The following is a 26,198-nucleotide window of genomic DNA, read 5'->3' as shown; positions in this document are numbered from 1 at the left end:
AGGCCCCTCTGGAGGGAGTCCCCACCGTCCTCCCCGCACCGTGAGGCTGTTCTGCAGTGGAGTAGAGCCAGCCAGGGCTGTGCATGGAGGCCAGCGCTCAGCCCCTCCCAAGGCCATGGGACCTCCCATGTCCACCTCTGCCCGCCTGGTGGGCACGCGCACAGGAGTGGAGCGGTGCCTGCGAGGATGCCCAGCTCAGACCACTCATGGTAGCAGGAGGAACCGGCGAAAAACAGCACGGTGGGGTGGAGCTGCCCGCAGGGCCATTCTGCCAATGGGTCAGCTCAACTGCAGACAGGGGCTTGGAGAGCCACCGGGGAGAGAGCAGGGCACGGGGCAGGTTTAGGGTGCCCCTGGGTGGTGTGTGGAGAGGGGCACCCAGGAGGGCTGCTCAGCATGTGCGAGCCCTGAGCCGCGTCCCCCTCACATTAATTACTTGTCCTTCAAAGGACGCTATCAAGAGAGCAAAAGGGTGGGTGACCCCTGGGAGAAAATGCCTGCACACCATTCACCTGACCAGGAACAGGGTTCTGCACACTGTCCCGGCACTGGGCACCGAACCTGGGGTGCTGGGCACTGAGCCAGGTCCCCTGCCCAGTCCTCTCACAGCTCAACAAGGAGACAAGGAACCCAGTTTAAAAATGAGAAAAGCAGCTTTATTCACAATAATGAAAAGGTGGGGACTGTGGAGCACGCAGGTCCACAGGGAGGAAGGGTTAGGGGAGGGACGGGCGTGTCACGCAGCTGAACAGGAGGGTGTGAGGCACGCGGGTGGTGGTGACGGTTGACCAGAAGGCTGACAGCAACAGAGAAGTTTCCTGGGGCTCAGCTGCAGGTCCTGATCCACAGACAGCGGGTCCCCAGCTCTGGACCGAGTGCGGCAGGAGGCCATGGTGGAGAGCGGCTCAGGACATGGCACCAGGAAGCAGAGCAAGCTGTTGACAGGGGCAAAATACAACCCCACAGCATGCCCCCGCCAGGGGGCGCAGCCCCTCGGCCCCTCCTGCCTGCCTCTAGTTACCACTATCCTTAGTTAGTCCAGTCGCTATCCTGCTGACAGGTGGGGCCACCTACTCCACCTGGGAACTTCTTACACTGCCTCCTATGTAAGCCTTGGGGACGCCTCACACGGAAAACCTGGCGGCACCCAGTGCCCCCGAACTGAACCAGTTAGGTGGTGGGATACTGCCAGGCTCTGTGGCTCCCACTGGTCATCCCAGACTTGGGAGGCTGAGGCAGAGGCACCACAGGTGAGAGGCCAGTCTCAGCAGTGGAGGCCATGTCCTCAAAATAAAAAATAAAAAAAGGGTGGGTGTGGGGAGCCTTCCAGCCTGACGCATGGGCTCTGGCCAACCTCTGCATTTGCTGGGGTTTGGGTGCTGACCGTTCAGACAGCAAGGAGGGCTTCTTGGCGGGTGCACCCCTAGGGCTGAGTTACACCCACCTGCCCCTTCTTGAATAGAACTTTTTCTTTTTTTTAAAAAATTTAGTTTTTGGTAGACATCTTTATTTTTATGTGGTGCTGAGGATCGAACCCAGTGCCCCGCGCATGCCAGACAAGCACACTACTACTTGAGCCACATCCCCAGCCCATTGGATAGAACTTTCTAAGAACAGTGTCCCCCCAAATAAAAGCTCACTTCCAAGTGTGCGTCCCTCTCTCGTCAGCCTCTCACGCCTTTCTTGCTTTCCCTTTTGGGAAGCCTGAGGCTGAGCCGGGGGAAGCCATCCTGAAGCTTGTGTGAAGGTAAGTTGTGTCTGTTGTATTTTGTGTCCCTACAAATTCCCACGAGCGGCTGCCTGCACTGGTCTGAGAGGCAGATGGGTGTGGCTCAGTGGTAAGATGCCCCAGGGTTCAGTCCCCAGTAATAAAAAACACAACAAAGCCCCAAAGATAGTGTCGTGTATTTATTACAATAAAAGCACTTCCCCAGTGCTAGGGGCTGGAGTGGGGCACCAGGGCGCCCCACTTCTAAGCTCCACGCTCACCCCCCCCCCCCGCGTTTTCTTTAGTTCTGGGGATTGAACCTAGGGTGCCACGTCCCCAGCCCTTTTTGAGACAGGGTCTTGCTAAGTTGCTGAGACTAGCTTTGAATTTAAGATTCTCCTGCCTCAGCCTCCTGAGCTGCTGGGGTTGCAGGTGTGTGCCCCACCTCCAGCTCTCAGCCCTTCTGGAAACGGGGTCTCCCTGAGTTGCCGAGGCTGGTCTTGACCTTCAGACCCCCTGCCTCAGCTTCTGGAGTGGCTGGGATGACAGATGAGCACCACCACACCCACCAAGATGACGTTTCCCTTTGGTGCTGGGCTATAACTGAGGGTGCTCCACACTGAGCCACGTCCCAGCCCTTTTAGGCTAGTGGGTGACAGACCACCAGCAGTTCTGGGGTGACCCTGAGGTGTTCCACCACTGAGCCACACCCCGCCTCTCCTGCTTGTCCTTTTGAGCAGGGCCTTGCCTTCAGCGGCTCAGAGTTACCTGGGACTGGTGACCCCCTGCCTGGTCACTAGGATTGTGTGCACCACTGTGCTCAGCTGTACCTTAAAAATAGAACTGTGTATTTGGAATTGCGGTTCTTTGGGGTGGCTGCTGGTGACAGGGGGGACTGTGGTGGCTGCATGGTCCCCATGAGGGTGGCTGAGATGGGGCACCTGCTTCCCTCCTGGCGCTGCCAGCAGCCATACTAGGGCTTCCAGAGAAGCTGCCATCGCAGCCCAGGTCTGTGCGTGGCAAGGAACCCAGGTCCTCCTCCTTGTGCTGGGCTGTGACGCTCCTCAGGCTGGTGATGCTGCCCAGGAAGCTGGTGAGGGGAAGAGCAGGGCCTGGCTCCAGAAGGGGGCTTTGAGAGCAGTGGGAGGTGAGGCTGCAGGGAGGGAGGCCATGCTGGGGGCCAGGCCCTGCTGGGGACTCAGGCAGCAGGGCCAGGCTCCACCATCTCAGCTCAGGAGACACTGGTCCTCACCCCACAGGACATGCAGGCCGGAGATGCCCCTGATGCCTGGTGCCTCCTGCTCCACCTTCCATCTTAGCCTTAGAGGAAAGGGCAGGACAGAGGGGAAGGCAGCATGGCCAACCGTCAGGGGGACGGAGGCTCAGTCTCTGTGGCCAGCCTTTCACAGGGAGGCCCTCAGGTGAGAGCGGAGCTGTGAGGTGGGCCTGCCACGTGGGATAGCTCGGAGACCAGGCTCAGGGCTGGGCAGCCCCGGGGGCTCCTTCTGCCACAGGGAGGGGCTCCACAGCTCTGGGGAGGGCCGGCAGGTGCCCCCAGTCCTGAGTTCCACGGGGGCTAATGTAGCCCATAGAACACGTCTAACACAGGACCAGATGGGAGGTCCAACAATTGTCCACCTTATAATAAATAGTTATGAAAAAGGAAGCAGGCCAGGGGGCTGGGTGCTGCCAGCCCCTTCAGTCCCCCTTCAGTCTCCAGTCCAGTCCTGCAGCCAAGTGTCCAGTCAGCGGTCAGAGGTGGGGGGCCAGGCCTTCTCGACGCTGGCGTGCATGGCTTGCGGGAGCCACTCACAGTACTCAGCCAGTAGGTCTACAGACGGAGACAGGACAGGGTCAGTGTGGTCGTGTCCAGGACTCATGAACCGGGGACACCGCCATCCACTGCAGGGTCAGGTCCCCCCTGCATAAAGCACTGAAGCCTCCTCCCGCCGTGGCCCGACTCACATTTGGGGTCTTTCTTCCAGGCGGCAAGCAGGGCGTCCCTGCAGTCGGCCTTCTCGGCAACCAGGGCCCTCAGCAGACTCTCCGTGCGGGGCTGCAGCCTGTGAGCAGAAGGTGGGCAGTGGGTAGGGGAGACGTGGGGAGGTGTGGGGTCTGCGACTGGTGGGCCCAGGGGGGAGGATGCTTCCTGTCCCCAACTGCCTATGCTGCAGTGGGCTGACCAGTGATCTCCTGCCCAAATTCATGCCCTACCAGAACCGTGGAGTGTACAGTTATTTGAGATGAGGGTGGACTGTGTTAGGGTGGCCCCAAATGCAGTGACTGCGTCCACACAGGAGTGGACAGAGTGCGGAGGAAGAGGCTGTGGAGATGGGCTGATGCTGCCATAGGCCAGGGACGCCAGCGGCCAGAGGGGCTGGAGGGGCGAGGCCCGGCCACATCCTGAGGACGCCTAGGGCCTCCAGCACCGAGGAAGCCACTGATGTTTGCAGACCCCCAGTGTATAGCAGCCTGTCACGGCCGCCCTCGGGAGGGCACATGGCTGTCACCAGGCACCGGAAGTCCATACCTGGCCCAGGTCTTCAGCATGGTGCTCGGGCTAGACAGCAGGCAGCCCTGGTAGGAAGCCAGCTTGCAGAAGACCTAAGGAGACCACAGGAGGTGAGCCCGGCCCGCCCTAGGCCTCCTGAGAGGAGAGATCACGGGAGTCGCGGGCAGCCCACCTGCCCTTCCAGCAGAAACCGCGCGAAGTGCTTGTAGCGGTCGAGGCCCTCTGGATAGTCCACCTGGACGGCAGGGAGTGGCCAGCTGACGCGATCTGGAGGGACAGCAGGTGAGTGAGGGACCCTCCAGCGGCTGCCCTCCCAAGCTGCAGGTGAGTCCTTGGACCCGACCATGGGGACAGGAGGCCCCAGGTGAAGCCCTCAGAACTGCACCCAGGCCGGCCGTGACCATGGGTCCCAGGACTCAGGCTGCAGGGTGGAGCCGAGCCCCCAGGAAGCTAGTGGACTCACAGAACACGCTGGTCCGGTGACAAAGCACCCGCCCCTGCTCGGGGCAGTAGGTGGGGGCTGGCTCCTCCAGGGGCTTGTCAAATTGGCAGTAGGAGGGCAGCAGGGCTGGAATCCACTGGACCTCCACGGTGCAGACACCTGGGGCCGGGCAGAGGCCAGCGTCACCAAAGCTCAATGCCCTCGCTACAGGGGTCCCAGGCCACAGCCCACAGCACCCCTCAGGGCAGGGAAGGCTGGCCACAGGGGTTGGCCACGGGCACAGCACCTTTCATGTACATCTTGGTGGTCTCCACGATTTCCTGGTAGACCACGAACTCTGGGAGCTCTCTGAAAAGGACGGAGCTGGGGTGGATGAAGACGGGGTCATCCAGGAGAGGGGTCTGCAGAGGGGAATGACAGCGTTCAAGGAATGGAGACCCAAGTGCCAGTAACCAGCCGCCTTTGACCCACAGAACCCAACCACACACTCCCGGCCAAAGCAGGAGCCCCCATGAAGGACAGCCAGGTGGACCCACACCAGCACTACGCCTAGCACACACAGGACAGAGCCACGGACTATGTAGACGGACCTAAAAACGGGATGCTGGGTGACAGAGCCAGCCACAAAGGCCAGATCACGTCCCCCACTGACATGAAATGTGGTAGAGGCAAATCCAGTCGGAGCCCATGCTGAGGGAGGGGCGGGGCCTGTGTGCCTGGCCAGGCAGGGCAGGGCAGGCCAGGCTGGACGGCCCATGAGGACCAGAAGCCCTGCCCGGCTCAGGCTGGCCCACCTTGTAGGCGTTCCTCCACTTCTCATCCAGCAGCTCCTCGCTCTGCACCCTGCGGGCCAGGTGGTCGCCCAGGCCGGCCGTCACCATCTGTCGCAGGTAGGTCACCTGGCTCTCGGTGGGTGGCTGCATCTTGGGATCCACGAAGAGCCCAGCCTCAGGGCACACGGCATTGACTGGGCAGAGAGCAGAGTGAGGGCAGTGGTGGGACTGGGGTCGTTCAGCCCTGACCTTCAGAAGGCTCCACAGCTCGGAATGGCAGCTGGGCACCTGGCCTGGCCCTGAGACCCTCCCACGCCCTCCTTCCTTAGGCTAGGACGGGCTCCTGTGAGTGGCAGAGTGTCCCGTGGAGACAGCCGTCCCCAAGGCTCCAGGTAGCCTGAGACCCTGTGCTAGTCCACATGATGAAGACCGGGGGTGGGGTGGGGGTGGAGGGCGCCCAGGGGTGCCGGTGGCTTCCTGGGGGTGCCGTCTAGGGGCAGGGCGGCAGGCAGAACCTCGCTGGCCTTCCTCTCCACCCTGGAGAGTGGCCTGGGGACATGACTGGCAAGGCCAAGCTGCCATCAGTGTGCAGGGGGCTCCTGCAGTTTTAGGCTGACACACTGGGTACGGGGCTGGGTAAGGGGACAGACAAAGTGCGGTGACAGGACCCCATGATGCACCTGGTGCTCAGGAAACATCAGCTGGAAAAGCCACTGATTCTGGCACCAAACCTTGTAACCTGCTTTCCACTAAACAAGCACTCCCCGTCCTCCTCAGGGAAAGGCACGGGCTGCCTGTGTCCACGCTGGCCCCCAAACGTGTGTCGCTGGGAGGGGACATTCCTCTCCCTGCCAGCCCCCAGGTGTTGCTGGCAGGAGGTCATTTGTGTTGCTAGCTCAGGTGTGAAGGCCTAGGGTCCTGGGGGACACCAGGGATGTCAGAGAGGCCCACCAGGGCAAAAAATAGGGACGGGGCATCACCAAGGAACAGATGGCCCAGAAGGAAGCTGCTGGGTCACCACACACTGTGGCACAGGGAGCCCACACAAAGACTGGGGGCCTGGTGGGTGAGCTGGCAAGACCGCCATCTTTTCTGAAAAGTTCAAATGCTGCAAGAGCCGAGGCCAGGGGTGGCAGGTGCACTGAAGGCCACGGGCTGTACCTGCAGTGGTCAGCTGGCCCCGCAGGCGCCGGATCTCCAGCATGGCCTTGTACCGCAGCCCGTTGGCCTCACAGAACTGGGGCGAGCAGCCGGCGTACTCGCAGGCTCCCACGGCACCTGGGGATGAGGGGTGTGCTCACTCACAAGCCCCACCCCGGACCAGGGGACCTCACACCCGGTCATGCCCCTGTGGCAGATACCCACCCAGCAGCACCATGAGGTCACCGAGCTTCAGGGAGGCTCCCTGCCCCGCCCAGGCCCTCTTCACCTGGGCCACCCGTGACCGCCGGGCCTTCAGCATGGCGAGTTCGTCCTCGCTGGCTGCTGGCCTGCAAACACACATACTGCCCTGTGGCCACCCTGTCCCCCTCAGGGCCACAGGGGTCACGGTGAATACCAAGGTCAGAATGTACCACCAGCAGCCGCCAAGATGAACTGCACGCCCCTGGACAATGAGGCCGATGGGGGCAGGCGGCCCAGCACCCCAGCTGCGGAGCAGGCACCAGGGCAGCAGACGACGACAGCGCCCCCCAAGCCCCACACTGCACTGATGTCAGGTGGGGGCATGGCTCCAAGTGCTCTGGTGACATCAGCTCTCTGAATTCCAACTCCCACACAAGGGGACGCTCATCGCCGCCCAGTTCTCCAGGTGGGCACGAGGCTCAGCGCTGAGTGGCGCCTGCATGTTCAGGCGTGTGCACCTCGGCCCCCCAGGCCCGGCCAGGCAGGAGTGAGCCGCGGGGCGTGGCGGGTGGGTTGACCGCCCGCCTGACGGTGATGCCCCTGCACCCCTGGGTCCCCACTCAGCCCTGGTCCCACCATCTTTCAGAGGTAGTGGAAGGCACTACAGCCACCTGACATGCTCAGGGGGACAGGCCTCCCGCAGGGCCACCCAGCCACAGGCCCCCTAGCGTCGCCAAGCCCAGTACACAGCGCACCTGTCCAGCTCCTCGAACAGCTCCCGCACAGTCATGGCGGCCACGATGGCGATGGCATAGGGCAAACAGCCATGCTGCCGGCTCAGCGCCAGCATCTTAGCATAACGGGGTGCCACAGGGAAGGTGGCCATGGTCCTGCCCAGCACCGTGATGGGGCAGCTCAGCCGGGACCTCTGCAGCTGCTTCAACCTGGAGACAGAGGCTGCGGTGGGTGAGACCCCACAAGAGGCGCCCAGCCAGAGCCCAGCCACGCCTGCCTGGCTCCGCCCACCTTCCCATCAGGCCCTGCCCCACCTTCCTGCCTGCCTGGGAGCCTGCAGGGCCCCCAGTGCGATCAGCAGCTCCTCAGCAGCCACGAGGGCCTCCGTGGAGGGAGGCGTTGGGAAGGGGAAGTTGATGACCTGAGGAGACAGGCAGGTGAGGGGACATGTGGTCACGTATGAGCACTGCGTGCTGCCCCTGCTCCCGGCGACCTTCTCCCCTGCCCTGAGCACCACTCACGCCACCCAGGACGTGGCCTGGGCACTTGGAAGCTGCCGAGAGTGCTCTCCAGACCCAGGGGCAAGGTTCCTTGAGCCCCTAGCACATACACACCACTCGCTCACCAGGAGCACGTCCCGAGCACCCACTGCACGCCAGGGCTGTCCCCGAGCACTACTGCCCAGGGGAGTCAGCAGGGTCATGTGAACAAGTGACACTAAAGAACAGTTCCCCAGAGAGACGGGGAGGGGAGAGTGGTGGGGCACAGGGACGTTGGCCCTCGGGAATGGCCAGGTGGACTGGTCACAAACACCTAGACACACATCCATGGTAGCCGAGGCATGACAGTCCATGCCTGTCAGTGGGCAAGACCACAGACATCATGGTCGTCCAGCCAGAAGAACGTGGCAGACATGCCACCCACGACCCCCGAGGACATGCCACACTGCAGCCAAGCCCAGGAGCCCGCAGTGTGCAACTCCGCTACAGAAAACACCAACAGGAGGCAGGGCTGCAGGGAGCGGGTTTCCGGGGTGATGAAAATGGCCTGCACCGCTCTGTGAGCACCTGAAAACCATCTGAAATGGGCCAAATGGCTGAAGGGTGTGGTTGCACACGCACCTCAACACGCTGTCCAAACAAGCGTGATGAGGAATGGACTTGAGGGGGCTAAATCCTGAGCAGGAGGCAGTGGTCTACATGCAGTACAGGGGGCAGCATGTGCAAAGACCCTGGGGTGGGAGGAGTGTGGCCCACTGAAGGGATAAGAGGACTGGACAACTGATGGTAGTGCGCCACAGTGAGCAGGGATTGCTGGGCAGTGAGGTCTAGGGGAGGGCAAGCAGGACCTTACTCAAGAGCAAGAAGATTTTCCACAGAATTGATTTGATCTCACTTACACAAAGGCATTCCAAGTGGGGCTCTAGGGCAAGGACCAGCTCCGCACTCGCCACCCACCATCCAGCCTGGGACCCACGCCAGGCCTGGCTCATGCGTAAAATGGGGACCACCGAGGGTAAACTGAGGCCACAGCAGCACAGCACCCTGCACAGCCGGGCACGCGCTCTCCCAAGAGCCGCCCCGGCCCCGGCTGTTCTTAGTAGGGAAAAGGATCAAGCCCAAGGCAGCGGGTGGACTGATGGGTGAAAGGCAGAGAACCCACAGAAACACAGGACGAACATGTTTAAAAACATGACGGAGGCCACGGGGCCGCGGCCGGGGATGGCGGGAGGGATTCATGTCATCTCCGAGGATCTCAAGTACATGAATCTCTAACCCTGAACACCCGCACATCTGAATCAGAAAATGAAAGAGGACTTTCTTTTTCATCTTCAGAGATGGGGTTCACTGTGAGGTGGTGCCAGCGAGCCATTAAGTGTGGAGATTCCTTATTGGTTGACTGCTGTATCTAGTTTATGATAATTAAGATAAGCTGTGTGGAATGTATATATACCCCTCCTGTCCTACAATAAATAGCTCCCACTCCTGTACACAAGTTGTTCGTCACCCCCCGGTTATTTTGTTGCAGCCGGACTGCGGCAGTTCACCATGCTGCCCAGACTGGGCTTAACTCCTGCCTCAGCCTCCCAGGAGCTGGGACTGCAGGTGGGCGCCGCTGAGCCCCACAAGGACATTTAAAACGTGTTGTTTTAAAAAGCAACAGAAGGCCACCTGGGTTCTGCCACTTGTCTCTGGGTAAGGACCCTCACTTGCTGGCCTTGGTTTCTCCACTGTTAAGAGAGGACCTGGACATCTGTGGCAGGGCAAGGGGCCTGAGGGGGCGGGTGCCTGGCTCAGCATGGATGGCACCCTGCTGGCCACCCGTCCTAGAGTCAGGACAGGGTCCTTCCTCCTCACAGGACTGACCAGAATCCACAGCCCCTGCCCACAGCCCACAGGTTGCACAGGACTCGCTGCCTAGGTGCCTCTGCCCCTGGGAGTCCAAGGGGAGCAGTCCTAGGGAGGTGTCAGTCACGGCAGCCACAGCTTCCAGGCTCTGGCAGGGACGGCCACAGGAGCTGGGGGGTGTGCAGCTGGGCAACACTGACCTTCTCAATGTTGAGAGCTTTCATCTGCAGAATCAAGTCCTCCACGGGCCTGCGGGTGATCTCAGGAGGAGGGAACTGCTCGAAGTCACCGAAGACCGCAGAGGAGTACAGCCTACCGAGAGAGCGGGGCAATGAGGACGGGCGACACAGCCTGGGCGGAGGGTGGGGACCAGAGAGGGACGGGCGGAGGGGCACAGCCTGGGCGGAGGCTGGGGGCCACGCGGTGTCCTGCCTTCTCATGGGAGGAGAGGGTGACAATGGTGGGCAGGCGGGCAGCTAGAGAGGACAGAGCAGACCCTGCAGGTGCCCCCCCCAAAAAAAACCCCAAAACAACACAGTAGGAGGCTGGGGACACACCTGCAAGGACCTAAGACTCACTTCACACAGGTGCCAACAGGTCAATGACAAAAGGACAGCTAAGCGCTGGAAACTGAGCACGAGCTCAGAGGGCTCCCCAGGGAAACTCGGGACAGCCAGAGACGCTGAGGGGCTGTGCGGGACGCGCAGGGCAGAGCCATGCCCAGGATGTGTCAGGCCAGCACTGCATCAGTCACCGGGGATGCAGGAGTCCAAACCATCAGACACCACCCCACACACCCAGGTGGCCAGATGGATGAGCCGGGGGGAAAGCAGCATGTGTAGGAGGAGCCCGTGTGGACGGGCGCGGTGCCCCTGGGAACCAGCTGGACAGGTCCTCGGTAAGTCAGGCAGGAGCTGCCACATGACCAGGGACTCATCCCTGGGTCACACCCACGAGAAACGAAGACACTCAACCCAGTACCGCGCCACATCCAGGCAGCCCTGCTCACAGCTCAGAAAAGTGGCCACAGCCAGGTGGGCGGCACACGCCTGTGATACCCTCGACTCAGGAGGCTGAGGCAGGAGGATCAAGTTCAAGGGCAGCCTCAGCAACTTATTTCCCACAGTAGGAAACACAAAGGGCTGGGAATGTGGCTCAGTGCCAAAGGAAAACGGGCACAACCCATTACCCATCTGCTGAGAGGTGAGCTGGGCACCCCACGCTGCAGACCGGCCAGCGGTGGATGGAATGGGGTAGCCATACTTGCCATGATGTGACAAGTCCCAGAATCTTGGGCTCAGACGGAAGCTGGCCACCCCAGGCCACCCACAGCAGGACCCATTCCACTCAAGGGCACGGCAGGCCAAGGGGGTGGGAGGCCTCACAGGGCTACCAGGGCCCGGGAGAAAGGGGAGTGAGCGCTATGGGTATGGGGTTCTGTGGGGAGATGGGACCTTCTAAGCTGATCGTGATGACGGCTGCCACTTCAGCGAACACCCTAAAAGCCACAAAATTGGACACTTCAAAATGCATTTCTCAAGCTGTTAACAAAATGCCAGCCTCGCATAATGGGCCAGCCTCAGCAGCAGGACCAAGAAACCCATGAGTGACGCCGAGGCTGGTGTACCCAGGGATGTGGCGCCCCCGGGGAGGGTGACTGCCTTTCCTCGTCCCCAGTGCCCGCTGCAAGGAAACCCAGGGGCCCACCTGTAGCAGTGGCCTGGTTCTGTCCGGCCTGCGCGGCCTGCTCGCTGATCAGCTGATGCCTGGGAGACCCAGGTAACACGGAAGGAGGATACACCCGTGACGCGGTCATAGAAGCGCTTCTTGACCTTCCCACAGTCCACCACATACTTGATGCCTGGGATGGTGAGGGACGTCTCGGCCACGTTGGTGGCCACAACACACAGCCTTGTCCCCTCTGGGGGAGGTCTGAAGACCTGGGGTTGGAATCAGGAAAGGATCTATGGGGTGCAGGCACCGGGCAAGGCCAGGACAGCTCCTGACCAGAGGTCAGCGGGGCTGGGTGGGCGGGAGGCGGTGAGGTCAAGATAGCCCCAGATGGCAGGGGGAGGATAGGCTGGTGACATCCTGATGCCCTGCAGAGGCGGACGCCCTGGGTGTCCCGGGCCACACTCCCTCCAACAGTACCTGCGCTTGCTTCTCGGGGGCCAGCAGGGAGTAGAGTGGGAGCACGTGGAGGGGCAGGGAGGCGTCCGGCTGCTCACCTGCAGGGAGCAGAGGCCGTTGGCACCTCCTCTTCAACGGCTGTGCCCCCAGGCTCTGTGCCTGGGCGCCAGGCTCTGGCCCAGCACAGGAAGTGTGAGCCTGGGGGCTCCCAAGGCTCTGCCCTCTCTTCTGCCCAACCCAGGACTGTGACACCCACCCAGCCACAGCTGCCTCCTATGAGCCACCTGGCCACATCTCCAGGGCCTCCCCCACTCCAGTCCTTGGCAGCATGGTGCTTTGCCCATGGCTCCTGAGCCCACACAAAAATCACAGGGTTTTTCCCTTCTTCTCCTTCTTTTAAAGAGACAGGGTCTTGCTGCGTTGCCCAGGCTGGTCTCAAACTCCTGGACTCATGAGACCCTCCTGCCTCAGCCTACTGGGGAGCAGGGACCATAGCAGGTTAGCACAGGTGGCCCAACCTGCCCCCAGCAAGGTGCTGGTCCACCTGCATGCACAGGGGCCCCATGAATTAGGCACCCCCCCAGGTGGCTTTGTGACCCAACTCCACCTGGCAAACGTGAGTGCTGGAGTAGTGACCCCATTTCTATCCACTGGACAAATGCTGGGCCCTTTGCACCAGGTGCACAGGGTGTGGGAGACCCCTGGATGGGCAGCAGAAAGCCCAGCTCTGCTGGCTCACGCCGTGAGGCACAACAGTGCGTGGCCACACCTGGGACAGGCCTTCTGTTCTATATGGCTGCCCCTGGGCCCACGATGGGCTTGCCATGCAGAGGCTCAATACACGCTTCAGCAAGAAGCCCAGGGAGCTCAAGGGCAGGCTGCTCTGCCAGGGCCACACCTCCGTCGTCCCCGTCGTCCCCCAGGTCCAAATCAAGGTCGGAGCCCAGGGCCTCCTCCTCATCGTCCATCTCCGCCTCCCTGTCCTCGTCGCCTTCGCCCATTGGCAGCACCGAGTAGTTATCCAGATTGATCTGGGGCAGCGTCTGTAGTCAAAAGACATCGGTACTGTGGCTGCTGTGACCCTGGGGTGAGCCATGGGGTGCACAGGAGCCCCTCCCTTGCCCTGCTGCTTCAGCGGGCCCCAGGTCTGCCTGCCCCAGGAGCCCCGCAGGCCTACTCAGGGGAGGGAAGTGAAGGGAGGGAGGGGAGTTGGGGACAGGAAGGACAGCAGGACGAACAGCATTATTACTGTATGCATACACATGACCGCAGGACCAATGTAACTCTGCAACACGAACTCTCAGAAAAATGAGCACCACGTACCACAGCCCGAGCCTTCTTTGCCCTGGCCCGGGACTTCTTGAACTTCCGCATTTCCTCCACCGAGTCCTTCTTGTCTTCCTTCTCTGGACGGGGGAGTGGGGAGGGAGAAGGACCCTATGGCCACTGCAGGTGCCAGCACTTGGCTTTTCATCACCCAGAACAGGGCCGTGGCACTGCGGTGGCTCATCTGGAGGGTGGAGGGCTGGGGAGGGGCCAACTCTTCCAGAGGGAGGCTAATCCCCTGCCAGGGCGCCTGGCAAGAGGCTCAGCTGATGGGCAGAGCGCGTGATCTGGGGGCCCAGGGCCTGGTTACCTGGTGCCCGGGACTTGGAGGCTGGGAAGGCCTTCCTGAGCCTGCGGCACAGCGCATGCACCTCCGCCTGCCCCGTAAGGAACACCAGGATGCCACCTGTGGGGAGATCGCCCTTTACCTGCCAGTCACTCGGCAAACACTTGGCAATAATCGTCATCTGCCCCGCCCTGCAAGAGGCCAGGCTCAAAGGACAACCAGGAGCCAGGAGCACACGGGAGCAGGTACTCCTGGACCAATGGCACTGTAAGGGTGCTCATCAGACTGCGCAGGCCCCAGTTCCCCTACTGGGCACAGACCCAAAGAACGGAAAACGGCCTCAGACAGAAACCTGCCCGCCCTGTGCTGCACCTAGAGTCAGAGGGAGTGCCCACCACCCCCACTTCCACCAGCCTCCCCGGGTTTCCCCTGCTCTGCCTCTGATGGTGAGCGCCAGGGAGGCTGGGTACAGACAGCTTGGCCACCCGGAGCCTGTGTCCTATGCCTTGCTCACAGGGCCTCACCTGCAGGCAGCATCCGGTGGATCTTGCAGACCTTCCGGAAGCACTCGCCGCTGTAGTCCTGCAGTGGCGTGTGCTTGTTGAAGTGCACGGTCACAGGGAACTGCCTGGACTCCACCTGCAGGGCACCCGGAGGGAGTGGGCAGCTTGCCGGGGACTGGCCCCTCTCCTGATCTTTCTGGGTCGGGGTCTTTTGTAGATGGTACTGGGGATTGAGCCTGGGACCCTTCACCACTGAGCCACAGCCCAGCCGCCACCTCCCACACGCTTTTAAACACGTGAGACAGGGTCCTGCTGCATTGCCCAGTTGGGCCTGGGGCTGACGACCCCAGAGGGACTACAGGTGGGCACCACTGTGCCCACACGGGTCAGGGTCCCCAACACAGGATCATTTCCTGTGGCAGAAAGGCTCCTCAGGAGTCACAGCCTTGGAGGGTCACGGAGAGGACTGCCCCAGCGTTACCTTGATGACCGGAGGCGGCTGGGGGAAGAGCCGCTGGTTCTGGGTGAAGTCCTCCACCCGCAGCGTGGCCGACATGATGAGCAGCTTCAGGGGCAGGTGCCTCTGCAGGAGCACAGGCGGGGTGACCCACAGACCCAAGAAGCCAGGGGGCAGACTCACACCCCTGCCTCAGTTCCCTCTGGTTGACAGAGAGCCCGTGGGAAGTGCGCGCCAGTGGCAGGACCTGCTTGTCCCAGGTGGGAACTAGTTTAAGGGACTCTCACCACCCTACCAGGGCAGGCTCTGATGGTGGCATGTGGGGCAGGAGATGTGCCCCAGCCCAAGGGCACCAGGGACACAGCTGCCGTCATGTCCATCTGAACCAAAACTGGCTGTCCCTGAGCTGGGGGAGGAGAGCTGGGCCCTGGCTTTTTCTTTTTTAAACAAACCCCATGGGTTTCTTTCTCTAGAGATTTTCTAACACCATCTGTGGGTTCCACTGTCCACCTTGGATCATGGTCCTGGCCATCTTTTGCTGCTAGGAAACCCCATTTGGAGAGCTCAGCAGCCATGGGCGCCTGGGGAGGACAGCAGGCCCTGCTCGCCCCACGGCGCCCTCCATCCAAGCCCTCCTAGCTGTCCCCACTTGCTCACTCTGTGGCCACACCAGGCCCCTGGTGTCCCCAAGAGAACCAAGACCACAATGAAACCATGGCATGCCCTGGACGGAGGAAGAAGGCAGATAGAAAGCGGGGAGCCCTGGCCAGGACGAGAAGGTGGACCCCATGCTGCCGTAGACAGGAAAGACAGAATCCACACTGCAGTGTCCAGGGCCTCTACGTGGCCCCCATGGCTAAAGGCAGATCACCGTGACCCGACAACCCTACTCCGCCACACCCAGGAGAAACAGAATGAGCCTACACTAAGAGCTGGACACATGGCTCACAGCCAAGAAGTGCCGGAAGCCTGAAGGCCACCACCTCCCAACGATGGCGGGCACAAGACTCAGGTGCAGGAAGCAAAGCACTGAACCACGCCCGCTGCACGGAGCCCAGGAGCAGCGCAGCCAAGGAGGCCACCAGTAGAGCACAAAGCCACCCACGAGAAATGTCCCAGTCGACAAATCCAGAGTCAGAAAGAGGACTCAGGTCACCTAGGGGTGGAGTGGGCTGAGGGGACAGGGTGACAGCAAAAGGGTCCAGGTATTTTTAAAGGGTCACCTTTCCAATGAGGTCATCTCTGACGACCCTCCAGCCCCTCCCTGGTACTCCCTGTTCCCTTGGTCAAGGCCAGCTTTCAGAGTTTGCTTACCACCTATCACCTTGACCAATGTGGAAGCCCCAGGGTAGAAGGAACAGAACACAACTGTCCTACTAACTGCCTGTCCCCCAATGCCCTGCATGTAGCCAGGTGCATAGGAGCCCCAGAGTGCCCACCTCTCTCCACCAAGGGCACAGCTAGGCCCGCGGTGAGCACTCCCAGCAGGAGGGCAGCAGAGCATGGCAAGGCAGACAGGACAGCTGGGCAGGAGTCACCCAGGGAGCCCCGCACAGCAACTTCTGTCCACGCAGGCTTCCTGCGTCCATTCCTGCCTGACCTCTGGGGGCAGGGAAATGCAGGGGGGCCACAGCACTCCAGTGCCCCACCTCTGTGCCATTCTGAATGCCAGGGGCACTCTCAAGAGGGCTCCATAACTGGCCAGGCTTTCTGGATGCAGGGGAAGGTCAGAAGCATGGGGCTGGACCCAGGCCCCCACGGTGGGGAGGGCAGTGGGCCACGTCACATGGGCAGTTCACACCAAGACCCACAGTCCTGGTGACGGCAAGACTCAGGCCTGGGGCTGTCCACGGGGACCCAAGGCTCCTGATGGTATTCTGGCCAGTGCCCTGTGGAGGCCCCACAAGAGCAGGAACCGTCTGTTCCCTGGTGCCACCAGCTGTGCTACCTTTGCCCGGAGGGCCACGATGCGGGACAGGAGGCCGAGGAGGATGTCCGTGTACACACTGCGCTCATGGGCTTCGTCCACGATCACCACCCTGTACTTGAGCAGCAGGAAGTCCTAGGAGGGAGGCGGACGTGAGGCTGGTGGAGCCGAGCCACCAGCCTTCAACCCAGACTCACTACTCATGGAGCCGAGCCGGGACTGCGGGCACAGACCCTGTGCGCGTGCCTCAGGGGAACCCCAGCTCCGTGACCCGGGGCAGGTTACTTCACCTCTCTGTGCCTCAGTTCCTTGTCCGTAAAATGGAGACAATAGGACCTGCCCCCAGGGGCTGTGGGGAGCATCAAAGATAACTGCTGTGACCATGCACAGCACACGGGGCGGGGCAGGTCCTGCAAAACAGACCACACAGGGACAGCTGCGGCCTGTCAGAGCAGAGCTGTGGGTGGGGACGCTGGCAAGGGTGGCTTGTGCCACGAGAGGCTGCCTAGACCTCATATTCCCCTGGTGGGCTGCAGGCCACAGCTGGAGTCACCTTTGCCCACCTGAGGCTGCCCCTGCCTGGGGGACAGCACAGGCCTGGTCGGAGCAGGGTGGTCCGTGACACCTCCCCACAGCCCCCGGGGGCTCTGTCCCTCCACCTGGGCAATGCACTCTCCCCGGGCACATGCAAGCCACCCCATGTGACCAAATGTCCCAGGAATCCTGACGCCCTCACAGCACCTGGAGGCCTGAGGTGCTGACTTGGGAGGCAGCAATGGAGTGTGCTGCTCACCTACGGCATCCTGGGACATGGGTGCCTGCAGCTAGGGACAGAAAACCTAGGCTGCTCCTCAGCTCTGCAGGACAAAGACCTGCGGCCCCTTTCCCTACTCCTCAGCATGAGGCTGGACCCCGCTCACAATCCAGGGCTTCCCCCTGCAGCACGCAACTGGACTTGGAAGCCCCAGAGGGGACCAGGCGGGATCAGTGTGGCACACAGGGCCGTGACCAGCACAGCCTAAGTGTAGCACCACCTGGGGACGCAGCTCTGCAAGCCAAGCCATGAGGAAAATGCGAGATTGTATCTATGAGCTCCCACTGAGACCAGCGCCCTGTGCACTGTCCAACCTCTGCTTCAAAGGCAGGAAGACAGTAGTGGACTAGGAACCAAGGCTCAGAGAGGTTGAGTAATAGGCTCAAGCCTACACAACACAGGCACAGTGATCCGGGACGCTCTGCCAGCAGGCAGCACAACAGCTGACCACAGCAGGGTTGACACTGACCCTGCCCCGACTCCCTGTCATTGCTTTATGAGACAAGAGAGGCAGCCCACCTTCTGGATTTCTTTGAGCAACACGCCATCTGTCATGAACTTGATCCTGGTCTCACTGGTCACGTTTCCTTCGTAACGGATCTGGTAGGAGACGACCCTGCAGGGACGGGAGGTGGCTCAGGGCAGGCAAGGCCTCCAGCGCTGCAGCTCCTGGGGTACAGCCACATGGCCTCTCTGAGGGGGGCGCACACTGGGCAGGTGGCTCAGGAAGGGCTCAGCCGCAATCAAGGACAAGGCCCAGACGCCTCTTCCATCCACTGTACCCTCCAAAGCCCTGGTGTCCAGTGCAGAGGGGGAGGGGCTGTGAGGAGGGAGGAATTCCAGGGGACTGTGCAGCCACATCACCCAGAACACAATGCAGATCATGGCCAGGGGAGAGTGAGGACGGCTTCCTGGAGACACCCACCACGACCATCTTAGGCCGCTCGGCTGAGGCCAGCCTGGGCAGCTTAGTGAGACCCTGACTCAAAAGAAAAAAACAAAACAGGCTGGGTTGCGGCTCTAGGTGGTGTGTCCCTGGGCTCAAGCAAGTGTCATCTTCCAGACTCACACAGTGACCAGGGGCCAATCCTCCTATGCAACTTGGCAAGGCCCTCACGTTATGAGGCCCTATCTCAAAGTAAATAGTAGAAAGGGCTGGGGATGTGGCTCAGTGGCCAGGCATCCCGGGTTCAGTCCCCTGACGGCGGGGTGGGGTGTCTCTGCGTGGAGCACGGTACTCCGAGGCCTGGTAGAACCAGCTCCCCTCGGCCGTGCCGGGGACTCACTGGCAGGAGAGGGTCTGTGTTTTGGAACCTGCGTCTTCAGCCACCCTGTCGATGCTAAGCCACAGGTGACCGCCTGGCTCCTGCCTGCTCTATCCCCAAGCTCCTGTGTGGACCCATCTTTCCCCTAAGTGTGTGACAGGGACCCAAGAGCAAGTGGCCTTACCCTGCTTTGTGGCCCCTACCTGGGAGGATCCTGAGGTCCCATGTGCAGCAGCCCCCACAGGATGCCCCGGGCCCCACAAAGGGGACTCACTCTGCCCAGCACCTCAGGCACAGCCAGACCTGATGGCCCTTGGCAGGCCTGGATGCCCACTCCTGGGCGAGGCCCCATCGCCCCACGACCGCCCTGGAAGCAGTGCCTCACCTCTGCGACAGATTCATCTCCTTGGCCACTCGCTGGGACATGGCCACGGCAGCCACTCGGCGGGGCTCTGTAACACCAATGATGCTGTCATCGCTGGGGAGGGGAGAAACAGTGACAGCGGGTCAGCAACCTGGCCCCGTCTGACTGAGAGCCACCTGCGCATCACATGACAGGTGGCTGTAGGGACAAAGCCCTCACCAGGGCATGGGACAGGAAGCTGATGGCTGAGGCAGCACCACTAGGGGCACTGGAAGGAACAGCCAAGTGTCAGCAAAGGCGCTGTCATGGAGCAGGGACCTGGGCGGCCTGGTGGGCCCTCTGTGCCCAGCTGTCCATGTCAGTAACGGTGCTGAGCTCCCGCCTCCTTCTGGGGCAGCGGCTTTTGGTTCCAGCCAGGCAGCCAGGCTTAGGGGACGCCAGGAAAACCTGTGGCCCTGAGCCACCAACAGCCTCCCTGGCAGATGCCATCTCACAACGAAGTGCGCGGTGAGGCTCTGCTGGCCAGGGACTCGACACTGCACCTGGGCCCCACGACCCTGGCACCCGTTCCCACCCCGTCCACTCACCATAACCAGCCGGTCACTGGACCATACCATGCAGAGCCCTGGGATCCTCTCAGGGGACCACTGAGCTGGGCGTGGCCTTGGGAACCACATGGCCCACAGGAGGCCACACAACGACACCAGAGAACACCACTCCACGTGCCAGACGCTGACCTAAGCCTCTTGTGCAAAGCCACTAGCTGCTTCCACATGGCTACCTGAGACCCACTGAGGCCAGAGAGGCTGAGCAGCTTCTCTGAAGTCACACAGCATGCACACGGCAGAACCAGGACTGCAGCGTCAGGAGCTCAGGCTCTTAACCAGCTCCTGGGACCACGTTGCCACTGTCCCCAAGGGAACCAAACAGCACCTGTGTGCAGACCCTACCTGCTGTAGCCTGCTTCGTAGAGAAACTGGGGCACCTGTGTGGTCTTCCCACTCCCCGTCTCGCCACACACGATGACGATAGGGTTGTCAGCCACTGCCTCCATGATCACCTGCTCCTCTGCGAGGATCGGGAGCTTGAGCCGCTCTTCCTGGGGGACACAGAACACTTAGGGCGCAGAGGTACCTCAGATGCCACATACACAGTGACCGAACGGGGCCGAGACAGCTGGGGCCGGGGTGTAGAGCACAGCCCTGGACACCTGCAGCACAGGCCCCTTCCCAGAGAGGACACTGGGACTCAGGGACTGCCCTGCCCACATGCCTGGCCCTGCCCTCCCTTGCATTAACCCATGCACTCGTCAGAACCTGCATCTCGGGCACACGGTTCACGGGGACGAACACCGCGGGCTTCGCCAGGGGCCTCGGCAGATTGGAGGTTGTTCCCTTTGAGGGAGAAGGTGCTGTAGCTGCAGAGGGCTGCCCGTGGGGCGCAGGGCTCTCCTGCCTACCCCCAGTTGGGGCCAGCGGAAGCTGTGCTGTGGTGGCCTCAGCAGCCGTCTCCTCAGGCTCAGAATCCCCCGAGGACTCAGCCTCCTCCTCTGCTGGCCAGTGGGGGCGCTTCCGGTGAGCCCCCACGAGGCTGCTGATCTTCTGGTGGCCCTGCACTGCCGTTTCGTCAGGCTTCCTGTCAGAAGAAGAGATTTCAGGGGCAGAGGCCTGGGGACACGAGGCATTCTGGCTGCCACACACCAGGGTTTGGGCCCCAGAGGCCACGTCTCTTGCCACCTCAGGGTCATTCCATCTACTGTTCCCTCTCCCAGAAACACCCTTCCTACAGATCTTCACCTCCGTCAAGGCTCTGCCCGGCCCCGCCCTCCCTCCGCATTGTCACCTCTCAGGGATGCCACCCACCCCCGTGCCTGCTCTGTACTAATAGCAGCAGACGGGACCCTATGATTCCTGCCCATTTGCCCCCCGCGGGGACGGAATCCTCTTCTGTGCCCTGTTCTGCCTCCTGGTGCCCAGAGCAGATCCTGGGACACTGTGGCCCTCAGCCAACAAGTCCTGGCCAGCTCATGCTCCACAGGCAGCCACAGGGCCCAGAAGATGGACACAGCAGGCCACGTGTGGAAACCACAGCATGGCGCACAGGTGGGTAGGGCACGGGGCTGCTCTGAGGCCTCAGGAAGGCCAGCCTCTCCAGCTGGCTGGCCAGCGGGACCCACCTGGGTTTCAGTGTGAGATCCCCTGGTTTCTGAATGCTGCCTGTACTGGGCTAACAGCGTGTCCCCACCACTCATGCCCACTGGGGTCATCAGAAGATGGCCTTATCTGCAACCACGGCCTTTGCAGCTATCAGGAAATTTACGTGAGGACGTATGGATACCACAGGAGCCAGCACAGCTGTTCTGTGCCTCTCGGGAGGTCTAGCAGCATGGCAGACCTGGGGGAGCATTTAACATGGAAGCTCAGGCCACCCCAGTACCTTCCCATGATGCTCCAATCCTAAAGACGCCACCCTGGAGGCCCTCCTGGCTGTGGGGAAGGAGCATGGGAGGGCGGCCCACTCACTCTTTGCTGTGGTACATGCGGTGGCCAGTGCCCAGCTTAGACGTGGTGTACAAGAGTTTCATCTCGGCCTCCGACACCTGGACCTCACTCAGCTTCTGCAGCATCTCCGCTCGCTGAGGAGGGAAAGGAGGCCGTTAACCCCGGGGCAGCGACCCTCTCCTTGGACGGGAAGGCAAGCAGTGGGGAGGCTCCGCGTGCCGACACCTGGACTCCTGATAGCAAGCCGCACTATCGTGCCGCCCACTGCCTGGACACCGCAGCAGGCTGGCTGTACGGTGCCCACCCTCACAGTGCTGGGGGCAGGACAAGGCTCCCTGCAGTAGTGCGTGGCTGCTGGATAAGTGTGGCTGCTCGTGTAACAGGATGCTGCACTGCTCTCCAAGGGAGGGACGATATGTACTGGTCCCCACGTTGCCCTGCATGACACAGAGCATAGGGCCTTCCACCTGGGACAGAGCTGCATGACTTTTTTCCTTTTGTTCTCAAAATTATACACATGTGCCCGACACACTTTTTTATGTCTGTTTCACAACTGTAAAGGAAGCTGGGCCGGGCGTGGTGGTGCACGCCTATGATTCCAGTGGCTCGGGAGGCTGAGGCAGGAGGATGGAAAGTTCAAAGCCAGCCTCAGCAAAAGCAACTCAGGAGACCCTGTCTCTAAATAAAATACAAAACAGGGCTGGGGACATGGCTCAGTAGTTGAGGACCCCTGAGTTCAATCCCTGGTACCCCTGCCCCCCCGCAACAAAAAAAGGAAGCTGGGCACAGTGGTGCACACCTGTCATCCCCAGCTACTCAGGAGGCTGAGGCAGGAGGAAGACAAGTTTGAGCTCATTCTGGGCAAGTTAGTGAGATTCAAAATAAAGTAAAACAGGCTGGGAAGGCAGCTCATGTGTGAGATCCTGAGTTTGATTCCCAGAACAGAAAAAAGAAAAACAAAAATGAAGAACAATGGAGAATATGAACCAGGTTTTGAAGGACACTCCCAGAAGAGCAGCACTTCCCTGCATGGCTGCAGGTTGCACGCCCTGGGTGCTGAGAAGACATGCCTATCTCCCCATGGGAACATTGGGTGCACCGCCCCGGGGTGGCTTCCTAAGTCAAATTTCACCCAGGAAGTTTTGTGATCAGGGCTCCTCGATGTGGGAGCTGCTGACATTTTGGGCTAGATGATTCTTGCTGTTCTGAGCACCCCAGGCTCTTCCCCATAGATGCCAACAGCTCCAAAGTCATTGCCATCCATGACACTGGGACAAGTCTGTGTTTAGGAGAACCACTGTTCTAGACCCTAATACAAACTTTCTGAAACCTGGAAGGCACAGGAAAACACATCAGAGATTAAAAAAAATTTAGTCCAGTCCACACTAAACAATGAGACAACATGATTTGTTCAACAAATGCTGCGGGAGGTAGGGAGGAAGGACTTATGAGACAAGTGGAGAGCATCATAGCAAGTTCATAGCCAGCAACTGGACATGTGGTGCTATTTCACAGCCATGGCGGCACATGCATTAATCCCAGCAGTTCAGGAGGCGGAGGCAGGAGGATCACAAGCTCAAGGCCAGCCACAGGAACTTAGTGAAGTCCTAAGCAATTTAGCAAGACCCTGTTTCTAAATAAAAGATAAAAGACTGGGGACAGGGATGAAACTCTGTGATTGAATCTGGGTTCAATCTCTAACATAAAAGAAATAGAAGAAAAGGTTGTTGTGATGGTGACTTAAAAAGTCATTATTTTAGAGGTAGATATTAAAATACCCATGGATGAGACAGTATGTACAATAAGCTGAGAGCTCCGAAGAGATGCTCACCTCCTGGAGCCAGTGAGCATGCTCTTATCTGGGAAAAGCATCTGCAGAAGTAAAGAAGGCTCAAGACCTGCTTGGACCACCCAGGTGGCCCCAAGTCCACAGACAAGTGTCCTCACAAGAGACATGGAGGGGTGATAAGAAGAGGCAGACTCTGGAGACATGCAGCCACACACAAGAAAGCTGGGAGCCTTCAGGAAGAGGGTCAGGAAGAATCTCCCCACGGAGCCCAGGGAAGGAGTGTGGCCCTGCCAACAGCTGGACTGGGGACTTCTGGCCTCTAGAAGTAGGAGGACACATTTCTCTTTGTTTTAAGCCATTCATTTTGTGGTCATTTGTTATGGCAGACACAGAAAAGGGACAGAGATTTATGCTGCCTGGGGTTTGCTTCAGATCTTTCAGGGGTTGGGAAAGGACCAACAGCTGGAACGACCCAAGGCCGACCAGCAAGTGATGAGTAGGCACTGGTGATGGGCACATGGGAGTTCACTATACTGTTCTCCCTACTTTTGTGGATCTTTGAATTTCTCATTACAAACGTTTTTCCTTTAGGCTCTCTGCCCAGTGCTGCAGTAGCAAAGGGCTCTTGAATCAGACAGACAAACGTTTTTCCTTTAAATATATTAAGGAAAAAAATGGTTGAAATTCTCTAAAGTTAAAAGTAACATAAACCAGGCAATGTGGTACACCCCTGTAACCCCAGCAGCATGGGGGGCTGAAGCAGGAGCATCACAAGTTCAAAACCAGCCTCAGCAACTTACGGAGGACCTATAACTTAGCAACTCAAAATAATAAAAAAATACAAAGGGCCGGGAAGTTGCTCAGTGGTTAAGTACGCCTGGGTTTAATCTCTAGTACCAACATCATCATCAGTAACAAAAATCCTCACAAAATGAATTTTTAAAATGTATGCATGTTGCCAGGCACAGTATGCCTGTAATCCCAGTGGCTCGGGAGGCTGAGGCAGGAGGATGGCAAGTTCATAGCCAGACTCAGCAATGCTGAGGTGCTAAGCAACTTGATGAGACTCTGTTTCTAAATAAAATACAAAACTGAGATGGGGATGTGGCTCAATGGTCTAGTGCCCCTGAGTTCAATCCCTGGTACCCCCTCCCCACAAAAGTATGCATATAAATACACTGACTCTACAGGTAGCAAACACTTGGCCTCAACAAAGTGTTTGATGGAGGCCCAGATGTCAGGCTCTGGACCTACATGACCAATACGGGCCCATTACCCATGTGTGGCTACTTGAATTTTAACTAGAACCAAACCCTGCTACGAGTTCAGTCCATCACACACAGCCGCCTCAACTCAGGGCTCAACTGCCACATGTAACCTATGGCTACTGCATCTGTCGGTGCAGCCTCATTTTGCAAAGTGCAACTGGACAGTCCTGCTTCGGAAACCACGAGGAGGGACAGAGACTCCGTTACTCCTCCCTTGGGAGAGCTGTGTGCAGGGCATACCTGGCTCTTCTTCTCCTTCTGCTCCAAGATTTTCTGCAGCACTTTCCTCTCCTTCTTGGTCAAAGGCTTCTTCTCCTTCCTGGACAAGGGAGGGGCCTTAGTCTTCTTCTTCTTTCTCCCGGGCAGCACAAGGGCATTGCTGGCGTCCACTCCTTTCAGTGTGTCCTTGTCTGAAAAGACACGCCTGCCTGACCCACAGTCGGGGACGCCAGAGTGCAGGAGCTATTCATGTCCTGTCCTCCTGTGAGGGGCTCGGTCCCCACCTCCGTGACTCATTCTCTTACCACTTTAAGCAAATATCATTTATATACAATCAATCCCCACCTTGATTATCTCTACTTGGCTCTTGAGCATCCAGTCAACAGCTGCCTAGCTTCCCTGCTCAGACATCTCACAGGCCCCAAAGTACTCCCTCATCACCAAAGCTGGGCCCTTGGTGCTCCCCCTAAGCCCACCTCTTTCCACTGCAGCCACTTTTCTGGTCCAAGCATCATCTCTAGCCTGCTAGTCCTTCCCCTGGTCTTGCCTTCTACTGGTTTTTCTCAACACAGAAGCTAAAGTGAGGTATCAACATATAAGTCCAATGTTCTGTGCCTCCTGCGCTCCAAACCTTCCATGGCTCCCCTCTCAAAAGTCCCCTTTGTCACCATTATCCCCTGGCCCCCAATTTTTTCTCCTCTCTCCACTTAGGCTCCCTGACCCTCTTGGATCTCAGCTCCCCTAACACTTTCTCAGCAGCGCCTTCCCCAGCGGCCCACCCAGTCAATTCTGCTTCATCTCCTTAGTACATAACATCCCATGCATGTACCTTAGGTTCACCTTTGCCTGTCTCCGCCCACAAGCACGCAAGCCCAGGTCAGAAGGGATTTTTATCTCCCTTTCTGCTATGTCTCAGTGCCCAGAATAGTGTCCACACATAATAGACTACCAGCAACACAGAGTCTGAAATGTCAATCAGCCTGATGCTGAGTGGACAAGCCGGGGCTGAAAACAAGTGTGAAGGTCTCTGGCAAGAAGATCAGCATCCAAGTCACGGGAATGGCTGCAATCACCTCGTTTCTTGCCCAAATGCTCAGATTACCAAGAAGCCCCAAGAACTATCCCCACTCACTGTATACACTAGGCTGTCACTGCCACTCCTCTGGATGCTGTGGAATGGGGTTCCTCTCCGGCAGCCCCGCCCAGACCGGTGGGAAGGCAGGGCACTAGGTCCGGGCCCAGCCCCACCGGCCCGGCCCGCCCCGGCGGCGAGGGCTGCGCGGCCTCCCGCCCCCCAGCAGCCCGCTCTCCGCGCCTCACCCTCCAGCTCCAGCCGAACCGCGGGCGGGGCAGGCGGCCCCTTCGAGGGGTCGGGGCCCGCCTGCAGGCGCCCCTTGAGGTTGTACCGCCGGCGCAGCTTGCCCATGGCGCCTCTCTCCCGCCGGACCAGCGGCGCGACCCCCTGCCCAGCCCACGTGGGTGCCGGG

General features: G+C 59.8%; 1 protein-coding gene across 1 annotated transcript; it reads right to left on the bottom strand.

The window, feature by feature from the left end:
• Positions 1–1,893: 1,893 nt before the first annotated feature.
• Positions 1,894–26,198, bottom strand: Dhx37 (DEAH-box helicase 37). The gene is made up of 27 exons (XM_027921363.2): positions 26,032–26,198; positions 24,733–24,902; positions 21,457–21,569; positions 20,251–20,569; positions 19,885–20,033; positions 18,956–19,048; positions 17,825–17,921; positions 16,513–16,626; positions 14,589–14,690; positions 14,129–14,243; positions 13,629–13,724; positions 13,316–13,398; positions 12,891–13,035; positions 12,014–12,090; positions 11,570–11,802; positions 10,063–10,174; positions 7,829–7,935; positions 7,535–7,723; positions 6,801–6,925; positions 6,597–6,713; positions 5,457–5,629; positions 4,949–5,063; positions 4,684–4,821; positions 4,393–4,487; positions 4,239–4,312; positions 3,674–3,771; positions 1,894–3,539 (listed from the first exon to the last, which is right to left on the bottom strand). The coding sequence occupies exons 1-27, from the start codon at positions 26,135–26,137 to the stop codon at positions 3,454–3,456; spliced, it is 3,441 nt and encodes a 1,146-aa protein (XP_027777164.2). The 5' UTR covers positions 26,138–26,198; the 3' UTR covers positions 1,894–3,453.

The sequence above is a fragment of the Marmota flaviventris genome, chromosome 1 (genome assembly GCF_047511675.1).
Source record: "Marmota flaviventris isolate mMarFla1 chromosome 1, mMarFla1.hap1, whole genome shotgun sequence".
NCBI lineage: Eukaryota > Metazoa > Chordata > Mammalia > Rodentia > Sciuridae > Marmota > Marmota flaviventris.
The sequence above is the reverse complement of the archived record's forward strand: the minus strand, read 5'-3'. Positions and strand labels throughout refer to the sequence as shown.